The following is a 19,571-nucleotide window of genomic DNA, read 5'->3' as shown; positions in this document are numbered from 1 at the left end:
TCCTTCCTTGAAGGTCGGGGACAAAGGGTGGCGGTTGGAGGAGAGATGTCCCAGAGACACCCACTTAACTGTGGGGTGCCTCAAGGGGCAGTTCTCTCCCCAATGTTGTTTATGCGCCACCTTGCCCAGATCGCTCGGAGACATGGGCGGGGTTGCCATCAGTACGCTGATGACACCCAGCTCTATCTACTGATGGGTGGCCGGCCCCTGACACCCCTATAGATTTGGACCGGACGTTGAAAGCCGTGGCGGACTGGATTAAGCTGAGTGGGCTGAAGCTGAATCCAGCGAAGACAGAGGTCCTTTGCATGGGCCGTGGCGGGCTGTGGGGGGAGATCTCCCTACAGGCCTTTGACGGTGCGTCACTGATACCAGTGCGCACGGTCAGAAGCCTGGGGGTGCTACTGGAGTCCTCTCTGACAATGGAGGCACAGATAGCAGCCACTGCTAAATCCGCCTTCTTCCACCTTAGAAGGGCGAGGCAGTTGGCTCCCTACCTAGAACGTAGTGACCTAGCAACAGTGATCCATGCAACAGTCACCTCGAGATTGGACTACTGTAATGCCCTCTACATGAGGCTGCCCTTGTGCCGAACTCGGAAACTGCAGCTAGTGCAGAACGCGGCGGCCAGGCTGCTAGTGGGACTGCCCCGGTGGGAACACACGCGGCCTGGGCTGAGGGAACTGCACTGGCTGCCAATTGTATTCCGAGTTCATCTGACCCGGCCGAATTGGCTCATTATCGGCCAGTCTCAAATTTGCTGGTTATTACCTTTAAAGCCCTATATGGCCGAGGATCTGCCTACCTTAGGGACCGCCTCTCTCCATACGTTCCCCAGAGAGCACTGAGATCCAGCTCCCAAAGTCTTCTAAAAATCCCTGGACCAAAGGAGGCCACACTGAAAGTAACAAGGGAGCAGGCCTTCTCAGTAATGGCTCCCCACTGGTGGAATCAGCTACCGGAGGAAGTGTGGGCCCTGCGGGATGTTAACCAATTCCGCAGGGCCTGCAAAACTACCCTCTTCCAACAAGCTTATAGGGAACTCTGAATGTGACAACTAGACATCTGGATAGACATCTCACTGAATATAGCACCTTTAATTTATCATGGTTTTATAATTTTATGTAACTTTTAAACTGTATTTTAAATGTATCTTTTATGAATTGTATAATTGATCATGGTATACCATGTCCTGTTAGCCGCCCTGAGCCTGCTCCGGCGGGGAGGGCGGGATACAAATAAAAACTTATTATTATTATTAATTTAAACCTATTCTTCAACTTCCTGATATGGTTACATCTTCGTGTATTAAAATAATCTTATATTTAACTGCTCAGTGTCAGCCATTATTACATTAGCTCATTGTGAAGTCCTGGTTCTGTGCAGTCAGTGAAATTAACACAAAGGGGCAAGGCACAAAAGCCGAACATAGTCCTACACATCTGGAGGAACTCCCGGGTATAAAACAAAATAACACTCCCATGAAACTTCTGTTGATCCAATGGAAGCTATGGGGGCAATGAAAAGCTTTTGGAAAAGCTTTTTCACAAGGTTTCAGTCACTCAATGTACAGCATTCAGTTTTTTCAACTGAAAGATTAGGAAATGTTGGGAAGCACTGAAAACAATTCTTTTTATTCTTCTTTCATTCCACTGCAAAAATTGGGACATTTGGAAGAACGCTGAAGCAAACTCATTGAAACAGATTTGTTCCCCTTTTGGAATGGATGAAATATGTTATGATAGCTTCGGGTGTGTAATTCTTTGCAACACTTTCTTTTGTATTGGTATATTTGTAATTTTGCTTGGAGAAAACAGGACTTTTAATTCACAAATATACCAATTAATACAATTTTATATGCTACTCAAATTATCAATGTGCTTCTGTTAAAAGCAGTAAAAGTTTCATTTTGAGAGGAAATAAGTACTGAATATCCTTGACCTGGAGAGCCCAGGCTAGCCTGAGCTCATCAGATCTTGGCAGTTAAGCAAGGTTGATCATGACTAATATTTGGATAGGAGACCAGGAATACCAGGATGTGAATGCAAGCAATGGCAAACCACCTCTGAATGTGTCTTGCCTTGTAAACCCCAAAAGCTCCCCATAAATTAGCTGTGACTTGATGGCACTTTCCACCACTGAATATTTAAAATTTCCCCACAATTTCTGGTTTCATTCTTGAAGAAGAAAAAAACCCAGAACAAATCCAGCACTCTTCCATGGCTTCTATACTTATCTGGTCATGGTGACTAATCATTTTTGAGATTAGTAGTCCTTTATGAGTAAAAGACCCCTGGGATGTATTGCATCATACATGGCTATATAATACATTAAGTTCTACTGAACTAATCCAGTTGGTCAAAGTGGGAACCAGAGACATTTCTATGAAAGACATGCCACATTGTCTATTTTCTTCCTTTGTGATATGGCATTAATTCTGAGTTATTTGAGCTTTCTCAGTTTTATAGGATTTTTAATTATAAACTATATAATTTTTATATCACACTGGAGATTATGTAAAATAACCCTGCATCATGTTCACATTGTTTTTACTTCATACACTGTTTTAATTCAGTGAACGAGTTATCTGAATTTTAAAAGAATATTTTAATTATTATTCAGTATGCACACTTTAACTGAATTTCCAATTGTATATTTTACTTTATGTTAGATCCCCGACCCTGACAAAGCATAGAGTGAAACGCACAGGGATCTAGAAAATCTAACAAAACTCCTCAACCTTGCACCTTGTTTCTCTTTTCTTCTAACAGATGGAGGGGAGACAAGAGGCAGAATTAAAGGGAATGGGAACAGCAAATCAGGGGAGGAAGATAGGATAGAGGAAAAGGAAAAAGAGAGGGACAAGGGGCGGGGAGGACAAATCAAAAGCAATAATCTACACATAATACTCCCTCTTTCATATCAGAGGTAACTGTATCATGATTGCTAATACATTCACTACCACCGGATTCCTGTTTATAATCGAACACTGTAACTGGCTTGGAAGCTTCAGGAAGGTCTACAGTACATCCTCCCATTAATTTCTTGTCTCTGTATACACAATTCTTTCTACAACTTTTTAACAGGCTGAAAACTATGCTCACTGCCAAACTCTACCTACCCAAGCAACCCCTCCCTACTCAAGCAGTGTAACAATAACCTAACCACCATTAAAACTGTGATCAAATTTTTACGTTTCAGTTAAACAAAAACTCAAACTGAGTGTGCAAGAAGTAACAGTATACCTATACTATCTATGGATAGCAAAACAGGGTTTTAATCAAGTGCTTTACAAAAATGTATTTAAAGAAACATCGCTTGCCCTGTCATTTAATGAAAAGTTGTTTCAGGCAGAGCTAATTTGGAGATGCAGTTGTAGGGACGTTTAACCTGGTTTTAATATCTTAGTCTTCCACCCCACTGAACTAAAGACTCTGCTGACCACTATCTGGAATATATTATTAATTAATTAATTAGATTTTAACTGATTGATTAGTAATTGGAAGTTATTATATATTTATATATTGGAATAGATATATTTATATATTTTATATTTTTAGCAGATTGATTGGGAAATTACAAGGGGGGATTATTTATTAATGTGCTGGAAATGGAAATTAATAAATTATTAGACTAGTCAATTAGAGGGAATAGTGGGGGGGTTTCTTTTTCTTTAATTAATTCGACTTAATATACAGTGAGTCAGACAATAAGGGGGTGGAGTGGATGGTGAGGTAAGAACTCAAGCTGCAGACCGAGAATCTGGATGGGAGTGGAGAGATCGGGATTAGGAAAATCGCTCCGGGCATAGGTGTGGATGCTTGGCAAGGGGATTCCAGTGCTCCTGGGGAGGGGAAGGTATGACGGTGGGAATAGACAGAAGTGTAACAGAAGGAGGCGGAGACAAAACAGTGCTTGGCCCCCTTCTAGTTTACTTCCCATCCCGACGGTAACAGATAGTGGGGCCAAAAGGAAGTGCCCGTCTCTGTCATTGGTGTTATGCAATGCCAGGTCCGTGAATAATAAGACCTCAATCCTTAGGGAGTTCCTGCTTCGGCAGGACGTGGACCTGGCTTGCGGGACCGAGACCTGGGTGCGAGATGGGGAGACAGTGGCTCTTTCCCAGATGACCCCCCCCAGGTTACTCGGTCTTTCATCAATCGCGAACTAGTGGGCGGGGGGGAGAGGTGGCGTTATTCATACGGGAGGGTTACTGCTTCCGGGCTCTCCCGGCCCCAACGATTGAGGGTATTGAATGTGCTGGTCTAACGTGGGATGTCGGAGAGGGGTTGGCGATCTGGCTGGTGTACCGTCCGCCTAACGCACCAGCCAGTGCCTTACCATCCCTGATGGAGGCGGTGGCAGGCTGGGCATTGGAGTACCCAGGGCTTATGGTCCTGGGTGATTTCAACGTCCACGCTGATGACACGGCCTCCAATCAGGCGATGGATCTGGTGTCGTCCATGGTGACTCTAGGACTCTCTCAATTTGTCACGACACCCACACATCAGGCTGGACACACGTTAGACCTGATCTTTGCGTCCGGGATTCTGGTGAACGATATCGCGGTAGAAGCAGTACCAAGGTCGGATCACCTAGCCCTCAAGGCCCGTATGGAGACACCACCTCAACCCTTTATGGGCGGAGAGCCTATTTTGGCTTGCCCGCGGAGCCTAATGGACCCGGAACGGTTCCAAATGGCCCTGTGGGATCCCTGGCCCCCTGGCGATTCCCTTGATGACCTGGTGGAGGCCTGGCAAAACCGGCTATCCAGGGCAATCAACGAGATCGCACCTCAACGTCCTCTACGCCCTCGTGTGAGGCTGGCGCCATGGTACACCTTGGAGTTATGCCAGCTGAAACAAGGGCTCAGATGATTAGAGAGGCAGTGGCGGCATACTTGTGACGAAGCAACGAGAACATCCTATAGAACGTTTATGAGGTCTTATGAGATGGCAGTCAAGGCCGCGAAGAAAGCTTACTTTGCGGCCAGGATTGCATCTGCAAATTCGTGCCCAGCTCAATTGTTTAGAACAATTGGAAGCCTTACTACACTGCCTCAAGGCAGACCAAATGTGAGAGAATTAGAGATAGGCTGCGAGGCTTTTGCGAAATATTTTGCAGATAAAATCACGTCACTCCGCCAGGACCTGCCTATCACATTGAACACAGTACAGGAACTTGAGGCTCCGTGCCTGTCTTCCAATTTCGTTCTGGATTGCTTCGACCCACTCAGCCTGGAGGAAGTTGACGGAATTCTCTCTACTGCACGCCCAACAACTTGTGATTTGGATCCTTGCACCTCCTGGCTGATTAAATCTTGCCAAAGGGAGCTTAGATGTGCTTTACTAGACATCATAAATAGATCCTCCATCGTGCTCCTTCGATATAGTATTAGGAGTGGGGTGGCTGGCTCGGCACCAGCCAAAAATAGATTGGGCAGAAAACACAATAGACTTTATCGACAGAAGGTGCACCTCGCACCTGTGGAGAGAGGCGTGGGGGCCCAACCCACCCCCCAAGAACGAGAGATTATGTGTAACCATAGAGGAGGTAAAGTCGATACCACGGGAATACCGAGACTTGAAAGGGGCTTTCAGCGAGATCGAGGTGGACGAGTTGCTGCCGCACAGCAGCACAGATTGTGCCATAGAACTGATCCCGGGCCAAACACTGCCTAAAGCCAAACTCTACTCCATGGGGTGGGCTGAAAAGGAAGAACTGCGTAAATTCCTAGACAAAAACCTCCGGCGGGGTTTCATCCGGCCGGCCACGGCTCCATGCAGCGCCGGTACTTTTCCAGAAGAAAAAGGACGGGAGCCTGAGACTTTGTACCAATTTTCGCGGGATTAACGGGATTTCTATGTCCAACGCCTACCCCCTCCCGCTAATCAAGGACCTACTGAGTGAGGTCTCGAAGGGATCCATTTTCACTAAGCTTGATCTTCGAGATGCTTACTTCAGAGTGAGGATTAAGGAGGGGGATGAGTGGAAAACCGCGTTCAACACCCCGATGGGACAGTTTGAATACTTAGTAATGCCGTTTGGACTTCAGGGGGCCCCAGGAATGTTCATGAACTTTATTAATGATGTACTGAGAAAGTTTTTGTACCAGGGGGTGGCGGTGTACCTGGATGACATCATTATTTATTCAAAGGACCTCCCCTCGCATGTGAAGTTGGTCCGAGAGGTCTTAGAAACCCTGTACAAAAATAAGCTGTATGCTAAGCTGTCAAAATGCGAGTTTCACCAGAAGGAGTTAGACTACTTAGGGTTCAGGGTGTCGGGCCAGGGATTAGCCATGGACCCAGCAAAGATACAAGCTGTACTAGAATGGGAACCCCCGAGGACACATAGACAGCTCCAATCGTTCCTCGGTTTCGCAAATTTCTACAGGGGGTTCATTCAGGGGTTCGCTAAGGTGGCCCTCCCCCTGACCGACCTTCTGCAAACCAAAGGGAATGGTCCCGAAGCAAAAAAACCCGGGGCCAAACTAATTTGGACCAAACAATGCCAACAAGCATTTGACACCCTCAAACGCCTGTTCACAAGCGAGCCGGTGCTAGTGCACCCGAACGAGCTCGAACCCTTCGTGGTCCAGTGCGATGCCTCCGACACGGCTGTAGGAGCAATACTAATGCAGAAAGATAGAGAAGGGCACCTGAGGCCGTGCGCCTACATTTCCCACAAGTTCTCAAAGGAGCAACGAAATTGGTCAGTGTGAGACAAAGAAGCCTACGCAGTCACGTTCGCATTAAAAACCTGGCAATTGTGGCTAGAAGGCGCCCGGGTCCCTTTCGAAATCTGGACTGATCACAAAAACTGGGAAGCTCTCACGAGGCGCCGAAAACTAACGGGGAAGCAGATCCGGTGGGCGGGATTTTTTGCTAAATTCGATTTTACGCTCCGGCACATCCCGGGATCGAAAAACTTCTTAGCCGACGCTCTCTCGAGGCTTCCCCAATACGAAAGTGAGCGGGAAGAAGTCATAGACTCGTTAATTCCCCCCGAAGCTGTAGCAGGCGCTGTACAAACCAGATCAAAAAAGGGCAGCCCCGGAACGGGCCCTTGGGGGGGGGGAATAAGCTAAAAACCGAAGCCGAGGCTGAAAGGAAAAATCGTCCCGAAGGAATAGAGAGGGGGGAAGGAGGGTTCTGGTACCACAAGGGAAAACTCTAGGTCCCAAAGTCCCTATGGGTAGAGGTCCTGCAACACTGCCACACCAACGAAGTGGCGGGGCACTTTGGCTATGTGAAAACCCTCCACTTAGTCCACCAGCAATTCTGGTGGCCTCAAATGAAGAGAGACATTTCGGAGTTTATCCAAACTTGCCCAACTTGCCTAATGGCGAAACGGAGGGGGGGCAAAGTACTGGGTTTGCTGCAACCCCTCCCCTCAGCAGGGTGACCGTGGTCAGTAGTATCCATGGACTTTATAGTGGAGCTACCACCATCTCATGGCCGAACAGTAATATTGGTGGTAGTGGACACTTTCTCAAAGCAAGCGCATTTTATTCCTTGCCGCAAACTCCCTACCGCAAAAGAACTGGCTCAGTTGTTCTTCCTCCACGTGGTCTGGGTTCACTCGTTCCCTGATAAGGTCATTAGCGACCGCGGGCCACAGTTCGTTGCCAACTTCTGGCGGGAGTTTTGCAAGCTAACGGGCATGGAACAAGGATTCAGCTCAGCCTACGATCCTCAAACAGACGGCCAAAGCGAGAGAGTTAATGGGCTTCTGGAGCAATATCTACGGTGCTACATAAACTTCCAACAATCTAATTGGGTAGACTTACTTCCCTTTGCAGAATATAGCTACAGTAACAGCTTGCATAGCTCTACCAAAATTTCCCCCTTCCAAGCAGTAAATGGCTACGAGGGCAAGCCGTTCCCTTCCCTCCCGGGAGGGACGGACCCGCCATTATCTCCCGAGTGCCAACAGGGGTGGGGGAATCTTGAAAAGTCCTGGAAAATGATACAGGACAACCTGGAGGAGGCGAAAAGGGACTACAAGGCTCAGTTCGATAAGAAGCACAGCCCAGGGTGGGATTTCAAAGTAGGGGAGACAGTATTCTTGTCCACCAAGAACCTCCCGCTACCTCAGACCTCCAGGAAACTAGCTTATCGCTTCTTGGGACCATTCCGAATAAAGAAGGTGATTAACAAGGTGACGGTTGAACTAGACCTGCCTAAACTGTTCAGTAAAATACACCCTATTTTCCACTGCAGTCTGATCCGTCGCAATCCGGGTGGGTCGAAGTGGCATCCTCGGAGCCCCGAACTGGAACCTGTTCTGGTGAGGGGCCAGAAACATCACGATGTGAAGGAGATCTTAGATTCTAGGCTGCAGCGAGGTGTCTTACAGTACTTGATCCGCTGGCGCCACTTCCCACCTAGCTGCGATGAGTGGGTAAAATCATCCGACCTAAACGCCCCTCGACTGCTAAAGCAATTTTACCTACTGCACCCAGACAAACCCCGAGCAAGAGCTTAGGGGGGGCAGTATGTCAGCTTTGTGCATTGAAGCTTGTCTTTATTACCTGAAATGTTTATCTAATGCTAACTAACACCCTAGCCCCTTGCTTCACTAACCCTGAAACTGTAACAAAATGTGAAGGATCGCTGGGAGAGACAGTCCAGGTGCCAAAGAGCTTTGAAGTGTAAAAACATCTAGCCAGTTCTCAGGCCGGGCCGGCAAGGCCACAGCGGGAGGGAGAGACAGGCCATGCCGGGGAGATAGCAGATAAGGGAAATGCTCACTGTCAATGAGACAACCCAGCTTTTATTATGGGAAGCAATTTAAAACTCCTTGCTTTGATGTGTATCCATAAATGCTTTTGCTTGAACCCTTCTCATCATTAGTATCAATGACTCTGCGCTACGCAACATTGTTCTAATCAATAAATGGAAACTTATTTTTGAACTAAAATAAGTCTATTCATTCTTGGAACTTCAATGCCCCTACGCTGACACTGAGCCCGCCTCGGCGGGGAGGGTGGGATATAAATAAAATTTTATTATTATTATTTTATTATATTATTATTATTATTATTATTTTCTTACTTGCCATTTTTCCCAGTCAGCTTTTCCATCACAGGATTCTAAAACACTGGAAACCTACCAGCTGAGGAACAGGAGTGGAAATTAAAAATGGCATGCAACAAAATAGTTGTGCACATACACATTTGCTTCCTGATTCCAACCCCACTGGCTGTGGAATATCCTTAAAAGGGATCCTCTCGGCTTATAATCTGGTGTGGGCTCAGTCCAAAAAGCAAGACCATAATATCACTGGAGCTTTATCAAGTACAAAGTATTCTACCTATAAACACTTTCCCCTAGATAAAGAAGTTCCATAAAGTCAGCTCTTACCAGGACTAAGTGTTTCATTGTCCAACATTCCTCCTTCACAGGAGCTTTCCAGGTCTTCAGGCTTAACTTTACTCCACGGTATGTAGGTAACACCTAATTCTACATCCCAGTACTGCTTATAGTCTGGTTTAATTCCTTTATTTAAAGCCCATGCAATCTTAAGGAAGAATGGCAACATAAATATTAATCAGTGAAATATATTTCTATCTTACACAGAAAATATTCTCTCTCAAGAGCGATATGGTTCAAAAGTCAAGAAATGATATATACAGCATATAGCAGGGATCCCCAACATGGTGCCCAATGACACCTTTTCTGGTGTTTGTCAAGTGCTTTTCGGAAGTGGGTGGAGCCAGGAAGGGCTTCTGCCCAGCAAGGCTGATTGGCTATGCCCAGCACAAAGATCTACACTGTTACTGACATTAAACTGTGGCAATCATTTTATGGCTGGCTCTGCCTCCTGTGGCAGCAATTTGCTGCTGCACCCAAATGGGCCCACAGACTTAAAACAGTTGGGTACTTCTGCCATATGCAGTGCAAAATTTATAAAAAAAAAATATCTGCAGAACTGGAGAAAATAGTTTAACAGGCAAAGGGCTACATCATACAATACAGCTGCCATGTGAAAGTCTCTTAAAAGTTGCACAGAACAGCTGTTCTAAGCCATTGTGACCAAATTAGTCAACAGGTTTGTCTTTGTGCCACAACTAAATATTCCTTCAGGCAACTTGCAGCTATGCTGAGACAAATCTTATGATGAACAAAACACAGAAGTCACTGGAGAAGGTAATTAAAAAGACATCAAACAATATAAGATTCCTCACCCATTAAAATATTATGGGGTTTCATATATATTAACCAGCAGAAACATAAAACAAACTTACAGATATATTCTACCCCAATTCCAATTCCAATGTATTTTAAGGTAAAAAATCATTCCATGGTGTTTTTTTTTTTTTTAAAAAATGTTTTTGGGTATTGTGAAATACAAAGTATTTTACACTAACGAACAGCCAGAGTGTAACAATAACCTAACCACCATTAAAACTGTGATAAAATTTTTACTAGTTTCAGATAAACAAAAACTCAAACTGAGACTGAAAATATACTTTCAAATGAGGAACAAACATCTAACATTAATAAATGCTGCTGGTGCTTGTACCTTGGGTATTTTTTTTGTAGAGCAGAAATATTTATTGTTTATAGCGAAAGGCCATCACAATAGAAAAGAACTTAATGATTAAAAAAGACTAAAAGCATCATAAAAAGAAATCAGTTACAAGGTAAGATATAATATAATAAGCAAGTAATACTGAATTACAGAAATGCAATTATCATTAGGCTCAACCATTGTAAACCTAATTAATTACAAATATTTATATATGGTAAAATTATGAACACCTAAAATAAAACCAGTTAGTCATTAGATTTATTTACTAAAACAGCAATTTTGGCCCTAATTTTTTTTGCAGCCAGGGCAAAGTGCGACACTGTAGGTAACGAACGTATCAGTATCAGATAGTAAAAAGCCCAGCTTGTCGAGATCAGAGGGAAAATTTTGTCCCTTTAACAGGTTAAGAAAGGAATTTAGTTCTAACTTCTGCATACATAGGTCAAAATAAAGTGTAATTTAATATATCCTCTGGAATTGAAGCACTACATATACAAACACATAGTGCCGGTATTTGAGAATATCTTCCCATGAGCAAAGCTGTTAGCATTGTCTGAAAATGTAAAGAAGTGAATGCCTTTCTGAGGTCTCAGGATGAGCTATTTACCAAGAAGATCTAACGTGATCTCTTTTGATTAGCTTAAACCAAGGGGAAAATTTGCACTTGGAAATGGTAAAGCTATCCAGTAAGGAATCACATCTGTACACCTAATTTTGTAAATTGGAACCATTGTTCAAAGCCCCCAACAAGTCATCTGGAATAGAGTAGCAAGTGAATATGCTATTGTAACATATAGAACAGATTGTATTGTTACGTGACATTGACTGGAAACACTGATTACTGTGCGAGTGGTGGTAGTGATGCAACCTTTGCTCCAAAATTTAAGTACGGCAAGATGGACATGGCCTTAACTGATGGCAAGCCAAGTTCCGCCGGGTGCTCTTCTAGTTGCACAAAGAACACTCTTAAGTGTTAAAAGGTTATATTTTGGGGGCAATGTCTACTAATCTGGATGAGACAATGTGCTGAGAGGACAAAGATGTAGAGCCAATTCTCTGAGAATTCAAGAAAGAGAATGGATAGGAAATTTGCTCCAGTGTCAGTAGCAGGATTTAAAAGCCTGCCAAGTATTTGTTTATTTCACTTAAGCAGTGGGGGCTGAAAATGTTCCCCCACTCTCCATTTTATCCTCACAACAACCCTGATAGGCTCAGGGCATGTGTGACTGGCCCAGTGTCACCCAAAAAGCTTCCATGGCAAAATGGGCATTTGAATCTGGGTCTCCCAAATCCTAGTCCAACCCTCTAAAGTTAATAAGAATGTTGAGATATTCTCAGACCCACTCTGGTTACTGATCACTGCAAGTTTGTATATGTAAAAGTTTATCATTATAATACCTTTAGTTTATCATTGATAAAAAGTTTATCATTACAATACCTTTATAGGTTTCTGATTGACTTTAAAATTTCCACGGCTGAGTTTTTGCAGGGCACGGTATGCATCTTGTCTCTGCACCATTACAATATAGGCACATCCCCTTGGTGGTATCATCTGTTATGAAGTACAGAAATGTTACTACAAGAAAAACCAGCGTTTTGGGAAGCTATTATTTTAAAGTCTTTAAAATCCTGTTTTACAAATGCCTAATTTTAAAAAAGCATTAACCACAGCCCAGCAGCTCTGCCAAATGTATAACTAGTCTATTTTTGGTATTTCTGAAATGTCTTTCTATCTTTACAAAATCACTAAATAACACCCAAGCCAAATTAAAACAGTACAAGAAAAAGTGCAGAGGCTGGAGGGGGCAGCTTCTGTATGGCGCTGTTCCCCACCATTAATTGCTAGTTCCACCCTCCAGACCCTGAACTGTTCCCTTGCAAATCTGGCACAGGACCACTGAGGTGACAAATCACACTCTCCCACACACATAGCAGTCTGCTTCACAGCTGAGTCAGTTAAAAGGGACAATGCAGCTCGGCTGTCAACAAAACAGAAACCCTGTTAAAAAGGGAGGGCAGAGAGAGAAAAACAGTTTTGTTCTATCATTCTGATAGTGGAGCTAAGGTATAGCCCCTTTCCACTACACATGGACTGAATACAGGCACAGCTTTCATATGGAGACTCTTGCCTACAGCCACCCTACCATTTCCCTTTGGAGTTGGATCAAAAGTAATGTTACTTTCGTCTGGCACAAAGGGAAAAGCCCTGGAGCCCTACAAGATGTGTTCTAAAACATGATGTTGTGATGCTCAAAAAAGAAGGGGCATCCTTATGGGTCACATGGGGCAAAACATCTGTGTAAAAACCAAGGAAATTTATATTCTTCATTATTATTAGTATGCAACACTGACTATCCTTACATTTTGTACAAGTAAAAAGTCAAATGAATTTAAAGTCATGTTGATTTTAAAAAAATTCACTGATATAAAATAAATAAATTGCATTTAGTTTTACCCAAGAATTAAAACGTCAGTAAACTGTAGCTTAATAGCCTGTATCCTACCACTCCGCTAAGCAATGTCTGAAACCTTCCTCCAATGGAAGAAATACTTACGCTGGAGACAGATTCCCACAACCCAAAGTAGGTTACCTCCCATTGTTTTCCACCTTCTTGCATTCCATACTTACATTTATAGATTCAATGGGTCCAAACTCTTCTAGAAGACCGCCAACATCCTGCTGTGATGTTCGTTTGTCTAGTTGTCCAACCCAAAGTGTAGTACTGCAAACTTAATGGGGGGGAAGGTATGTTTGCTTTTAATTAATTTAATTAATTAAGAATTTAATTAACCGAAAGTGTCCTTTTCCTCTTTTGTAAATAACTTTCTAATCACTGTTAAAACAGTAATACAGACTGAGAGTGTAAATGTGGCTGGATGGCTTATTGAATTAGGGAAGAAACAAAGATGTCCAGATAGGGTTTTTAGTTTATCATTGACTTTAACAATAATTTTAGATCTTCTGAGTTTTAAATTTTTAATTCACATTTTATGTATATTTTAGATAGTATCATATACTATAATTATATTGCCTTTCATTGGTTATGAACTGGATTTTTATAAATTGTTTGCTGGTTATAAATAAATTAAATAAATAAACAAACGTAGTTAAGCAGGCTGATCAGAGACTTGATCAAAGCATTTTACTAGGTTATGTCAGAATAAATTGAAGATGACTGGCAAACTGAATAAGGAACTAGCAATTATTCACATAAAGCATACCTCAATTGCTATGTACAACAGATAACATTTACAGACAAAATAAAGCAGACCGCATCTGGTTTCTGCTTCCTTCTTCAGTTCTGCTTCTGCTGCATCACAGCTTTCTTTGCAAGACTCTTCAACTGCAGAGGAGAGATAGATAGCCAAGCCGCTGCTCTCTGCATTGGCTGAGGCTCCTTCCCAAGGGGAGGGATGGAAGCAGCCAGAGATGGCTGGGCTCCATCAATTACACAGGCAACAGAGGCAAGCCTTTCTTTCCTTCCACTGGCTGAGGCTCCTCCCCTTTGCTCAGCTGTCCCAATTGCATGGGAGAAATACAAAACACCTTTAAGACCAAAAAAGTTTTATTCAAGGTATATGAGCTTTTGTGTGCCTTGCTACAGTGTGTGTGTGTGCGTTTTGTTGCGCTTGTTATACTGTGGCTTTCTTGGATGCAACTGAGTTTGCCTCCCCTTTAAAACTTTAGCCTGGCCATTTCTGGCACACAAGCACAGCCAGCTTCAAGAGGGGATTGGGTAAACATAAGGAGCGGAGGTCCATCAGTGGCTATTAGCTATAGTGTATTGTTGGAACTCTGCCTGGGGCAGTGATACTCTGTATTCTTGGTGCTTTGGGGGGGGCAACAGTGGGAGGACTTCTAGTGTCCTGGCCCCACTGATGGACCTCCTGATGACACCTGGGGGGGTTTTTTGGCCACTATGTGACACAGAGTGTTGGACTGGATGGGCCATTGGCCTGATCCAACATGGCTTCTCTTATGTACTGTATAACTACAAACCTGCAAACTACATGAGCCCTTATTATCCAGTTTATCTCAGCAGGAAAGTAATGAGAAATAACAACAAACTAGTGAGATGGATTAGGCTGAGACTGTGTGTCCAGACCAAGTTCATCCAGCACATTTGTAGATTGGGGATTTTGAACCTAGCACACATTCTGAACCTAGCACACTGATACGATCACTATATATGGCTGTTTCTCTGTTTTTGCACTGCCTCATAGGAGTTGCAGTTATTTTTCAGGAGAACACTGTAGTTTTGTAGACAAACACATAGCCCTCACTCTGGGTCATGATGCCTTCACATGTTCTTGACCAGCATACGAAGCGAGCTATGTTCAAAAGCTCACAATACCCAGCCATTTCATGTTTTTCCTTGGGTCCTAGGCTCAGAGCACTGACCATGAGATTTCTGTAATGAATGTCAATAAGGTGAAAGCAGGCTTGCAGCTTATAGATACACACCCAAGCAGCATAGTCCAGATTGCTACAGCACATTTTGATGCAATAATACAAAGTAAGAGGTGTCAGTTATCAGAGACTTATAAACAAAATATTGCAAGAGTGCTAATATTTTAAGCATTTTTTCATTTTAAGTAAAAAAAACCTCATCCTTTAATTGTGTTTGTCTATGTCCTTTACAAAGTTTACATCCCTGCTATCTAGCATCACATTTTATGACACACATGGCTCGGGCCATAAGCCAGATCTGGCCCTCATAACAAATGAATTTGACAACCCTGTGTCTAGAGCGGGGGCGGGGCGCAACAATGGGAGGACTTCTAGTGTCCTGGCCCCACTGATGGACCTCCTGATGGCACCTGGTGTCAAACTCATTGGTTATGAGGGCCAAATCTGACATAAATGAGACCTTGTTGGGCCAAGCTGTGTCAGGTTGGGCAGGGCCATGTGTATACCTATTTATGATTAGGTAGCAGAGATATATAAAGGACACAAAGACAAAGATTTTTTTAAAAAACTTAAAATATCCTTCAAATATCAGCACTTGATCTTAAAGGTGTTTTCTTTGTACCTCTCCCATGGGATTGATCCAGGGAACTGGGCAAAGGAAGCTCTGGCTTTCCTTCCTTCCCTAGGGAATCAGAAGGGGGAGGAGCCTCAGTCAATAGAAGGATTGGCTCAGTAGCTCTGCCGTGCCTGGCAAAAGAAGCTGTTCCTCCCCCCTTCATCCCGAAAGGAGGAGCCTCAGCTAATGGAAAAAATACAGGCTTGGCTCTGTAGCTCCTGTGCTATTGAGCAAGCCTGGCAAAGCAAGCTGTGATGCAAAAAGAAGCAAGAGAGAGGGAGAAGGAAGCAGATGACATCCAGTTGCCTGGGAGCTTGATTCAGCCCCTGGGACGTATGTCTGACACCCCTGGTCTAGAGCATCTGAAAGCAAGTATTAATACCATCCAATTTCTTTCTGGAAAAGTAAAATAGGACTTACCACTAACAGTTTCTGGTTTGATAGGAGGCAGGCCTTTTCCTCTGCGCTCTCTTTCTCTCTCTCTTTCACGCCTTTCCTGGGATCGAGACCTAGGAGAATGGCGGCGCCTGTCCCGAGATCGGGAACGAGAACGACGATGGCGTGATCTTCGAGTCCGAGAACCAGACCTTGATCTTCTCCTTTTTGGTGATCTGGTATCAACAAAAATGTTAATGTACTAATTTGCTCACTAAGTATGGGCATGGAACTGCATTTTTTTTGCGGTTTGGTTTGTGGTTGAACCACGAACCGATAGGCCAGTTCGCAAACTGAACTGGTTCATGAGCCATTTAAAGTTTAAACCGCTGCCTTCTGCTCCTTGCGAAAAGCAGTGGAGAGCCAAAAGCAGATGGTGAAATGCCTCCCAGCTATTTCACTGCCTTTCTACTCTACTTCAGGCAGTCAACTAGCTGAGAGGTGTTCATAACCTGCTTTCTGCTTGATGTTCAAAGCCATGGCGAACAGAAAGCTGGTGGTGAAATGAAACTAAATAGCTGAGCTGCGTGGAGCTCCCCACCACTGAGCTGTTTTTTGTGAAGAGCAGAGAATTTATAGATAACCCAATGCACAACTGGCTTGAAATCCAACAACCCAGTCTTTTGCCCTGCTAAAGGTCTGCTCTGCTGGAATGATAAGCGGTTATAGGCATATTTCATATTGGTGGTTTGGGGGAAGAGTTAAAAATGACCTGGTTTCAAACATTTTCAGGAATCAAGGCATGCATTATTCCAGTTTATTTATTATTATTTATTACTTTCAATTTCTAACCCGCCCGATCCACGAGTGGACTCAGGGCGGCTAACCATCAATTCAATTCAAAACAATTATAAATTACAATTTAAAATCAATAAAATACAATTACAGTTACAATTACAGTTTAAAACATTATATAGTGCTATTTCAATATAGGCGGACTCTTCTATCCTGATCATGATCTTCTAGTAAACAGTAACTTTTTGGAGATGTGGGGTGGCAGTCCTCTCCCGGTTTAGCTGTCAAAGGCCTGCCAAAACAGTTCAGTTTTACAGGCCCTACTGAAGGTAGAAAGATCTCTTAGGGCCCTTAGGGCCTCCGGGAGGGCATTCCACATTTCTGGTGCTGCCACCGAGAAGGCCATAATGCCCCTGTATAAATCGATGGTGCGGTCTCATTTGGAGTACTGTGTGCAGTTCTGGTCGCCGCACCTCAAAAAAGATATTATAGCATTGGAGAAAGTCCAGAAAAGGGCAACTAGAACGATTAAAGGGCTGGAACACTTTCTCTATGAAGAAAGGTTGAAACGCTTAGGGCTCTTTAGCTTGGAGAAACGTCGACTGCGGGGTGACATGATAGAGGTTTACAAGATAATGCATGGGATGGAGAAGGTAGAGAAAGAAGTACTTTTCTCCCTTTCTCACAATACAAGAACTCGTGGGCATTCAATGAAATTGCTGAGCAGACAGGTTAAAACGGATAAAAGGAAGTACTTTTTCACCCAAAGGGTGATTAACATGTGGAATTCACTGCCACAGGAGGTGGTGGCGGCCACAAGCATAGCCACCTTCAAGAGGGGGTTAGATAAAAATATGGAGCAGAGGTCCATCAGTGGCTATTAGCCACAATGTGTGTGTGTGTGTGTGTGTGTGTATATATATTTTTTTTGGGGGGGGGCCGCTGTGTGACAAAGCATGTTGGACTGGATGGGCCATTGGCCTGATCTAACATGGCTTCTCTTATGTTCTTAAGGCCCGAGCCCATGTGGAGCATAACCTGGCCTCCTTTGGCCCGGGAATGGATAGAAGGTTGTGCGTCCCAGAATGCAGTGCTCTCTGGGGAACGTGCAGGGAAAGACAGTCCCATAGATAGACAGGCCCTTGACCATAAAGGGCTTTAAAGGTCAGTACCAATACCTTGAAACGGACTCGGAACACAATAGGTAGCCAGTGCAGCTCTCTCAACACTGGCTGAATGCACTCCCGTCTAGGGAGCCCCATTAACAGGCGTGCTGCAGTGTTTTGCACTAGCTGTAGTTTCTGGGTCAGGGTCAAGGGTAGCCCCATGCAGAGAGCATTACAGTGATCTATTCTCAAGGTGACCATAGCATGGATCACCATTGCTAAGTCGTCATGCTCCAGGAAGCGGGCCAATTGTCGTACCCATCGGAGATGGAAAAAAGGCGGATCTGGTAGTGGCTCCTACCTGGGCCTCCATTGTCAGAGAGGATTCCAGGAGCACACCCAAGATTTTGACCTTAGGGGCCGGTATTAGTGGCACCCCGTCAAAAGCTGGTAAAGGATCTCCCTTCCTGGGCCACCCCAGCTCAGATAGAGAACCTCCATCTTTGTCAGATTCAACTTCAACCGACTCAGCCTGAGCCAAGATGCTAAGGCTTGAAGAGCCAATTCTAGATTTTCCAGGGTACAGTTGGACTGGCCACCCATCAATAGATAGAGCTGGGTATCATCAGCGTATTGGTGACATTCCTCCTGACAATCTGGGCAAGGAGGTGCATATAGATGTTAAATAACATCCGTGACAGAACCGCACCCTGTGGCACACCACATATAATTGGGTGTCTTTGGGATTATTCTTCCCCTATCACCACCCTTTGTCCCCAACCCTGGAGAAAAGAAAAGAGGCCAACCATTGCAAGCCTGACCCCTGAATCGCCATGTCGGCGAGGTGGCTAGACAATAGCTGATAGTCAACCGTATCAAATGCAGCTGACAGATCTAATAATAACAGCCGGTGAGCCGCCCCGATCCAGATGTTGCATGAGGTCATCTACGAGGGCGACCAGAACAATCTCCGTCCCGTGACCTGGTCAAAAGCCAGACTGGAATGGATCCAGTGCGGAAGTGTCATCCAGGAATCCCTGTAGCTGACTTGCCACATCCCACTCTATAACCTTACCCAAAAAGGGAAGGTTCGACACCGGCCTATAGTTTGCCCATACGGCCAGGCCTATGGATGGTTTTTTCAAAGGGGATGGACCATGGCCTCTTTAAGAGGTGTGGGAAAGATCCCTTCTACAAAGGATCTGTTGACAATAACCTGCAGCGGCTCACGTAACAATGCTTGGCTAGCTTTTATAAGCTAGGACGGGCATGGGTCCAGCCTGCAGGTAGTAGGGCGTATAGCCAAAAGGATCCTGTCGACCTCCTCCAGGCTGAGTGGGGTGAAGGAATCCAGAAATGGACCAGAAGACGTGCTTCGTGCGAGTTCTTTCACTGTATCAGTTGTGGCGGGAAGGTCGTGTCGGATCGAGAAAATCCATTCACTGTGAAATACTGCTCAAATGTTTCTCTCTGGTGGTATATATACAGTCATGGATCACTCATAATGTAAAATGAGTGTACTGTAAAATGAGGATTTTACATTTCTCTCATTTTACATTATGAGTGATCCATGACAGTTTATATACCACCAGAGAGGAAACTTTTGAACAGTAATTCAGTGAATGGATTTTCTCACTGGAGCCTTGGAAACCCATTTGTTTTAAAGTACGGCTTCCAGAACAAAAAGTATTAGCATACTGAAATTACAGAATATACAATATTCCCTCTT

At 44.2% G+C, this 19,571-nt stretch overlaps 1 protein-coding gene across 2 annotated transcripts in view; it reads right to left on the bottom strand.

Moving 5' to 3' along the window:
• The window catches only part of SCAF4 (SR-related CTD associated factor 4), a 99,701-nt gene that overhangs the window by 22,766 nt on the left and 57,364 nt on the right, over positions 1 to 19,571 (bottom strand). For both annotated transcript variants that reach the window (XM_060234339.1, XM_060234340.1), the window contains exons 12-15: positions 15,987 to 16,177; positions 13,169 to 13,269; positions 11,978 to 12,091; positions 9,369 to 9,525 (exon numbers count right to left, since the gene is read on the bottom strand). In XM_060234339.1, the coding sequence (XP_060090322.1) occupies positions 9,369 to 9,525; positions 11,978 to 12,091; positions 13,169 to 13,269; positions 15,987 to 16,177 (563 nt within the window). The remainder of the gene's footprint in view (positions 1 to 9,368; positions 9,526 to 11,977; positions 12,092 to 13,168; positions 13,270 to 15,986; positions 16,178 to 19,571) is intronic.

The sequence above is a fragment of the Heteronotia binoei genome, chromosome 3, assembly GCF_032191835.1.
Source record: "Heteronotia binoei isolate CCM8104 ecotype False Entrance Well chromosome 3, APGP_CSIRO_Hbin_v1, whole genome shotgun sequence".
NCBI lineage: Eukaryota > Metazoa > Chordata > Lepidosauria > Squamata > Gekkonidae > Heteronotia > Heteronotia binoei.
The sequence above is the reverse complement of the archived record's forward strand: the minus strand, read 5'-3'. Positions and strand labels throughout refer to the sequence as shown.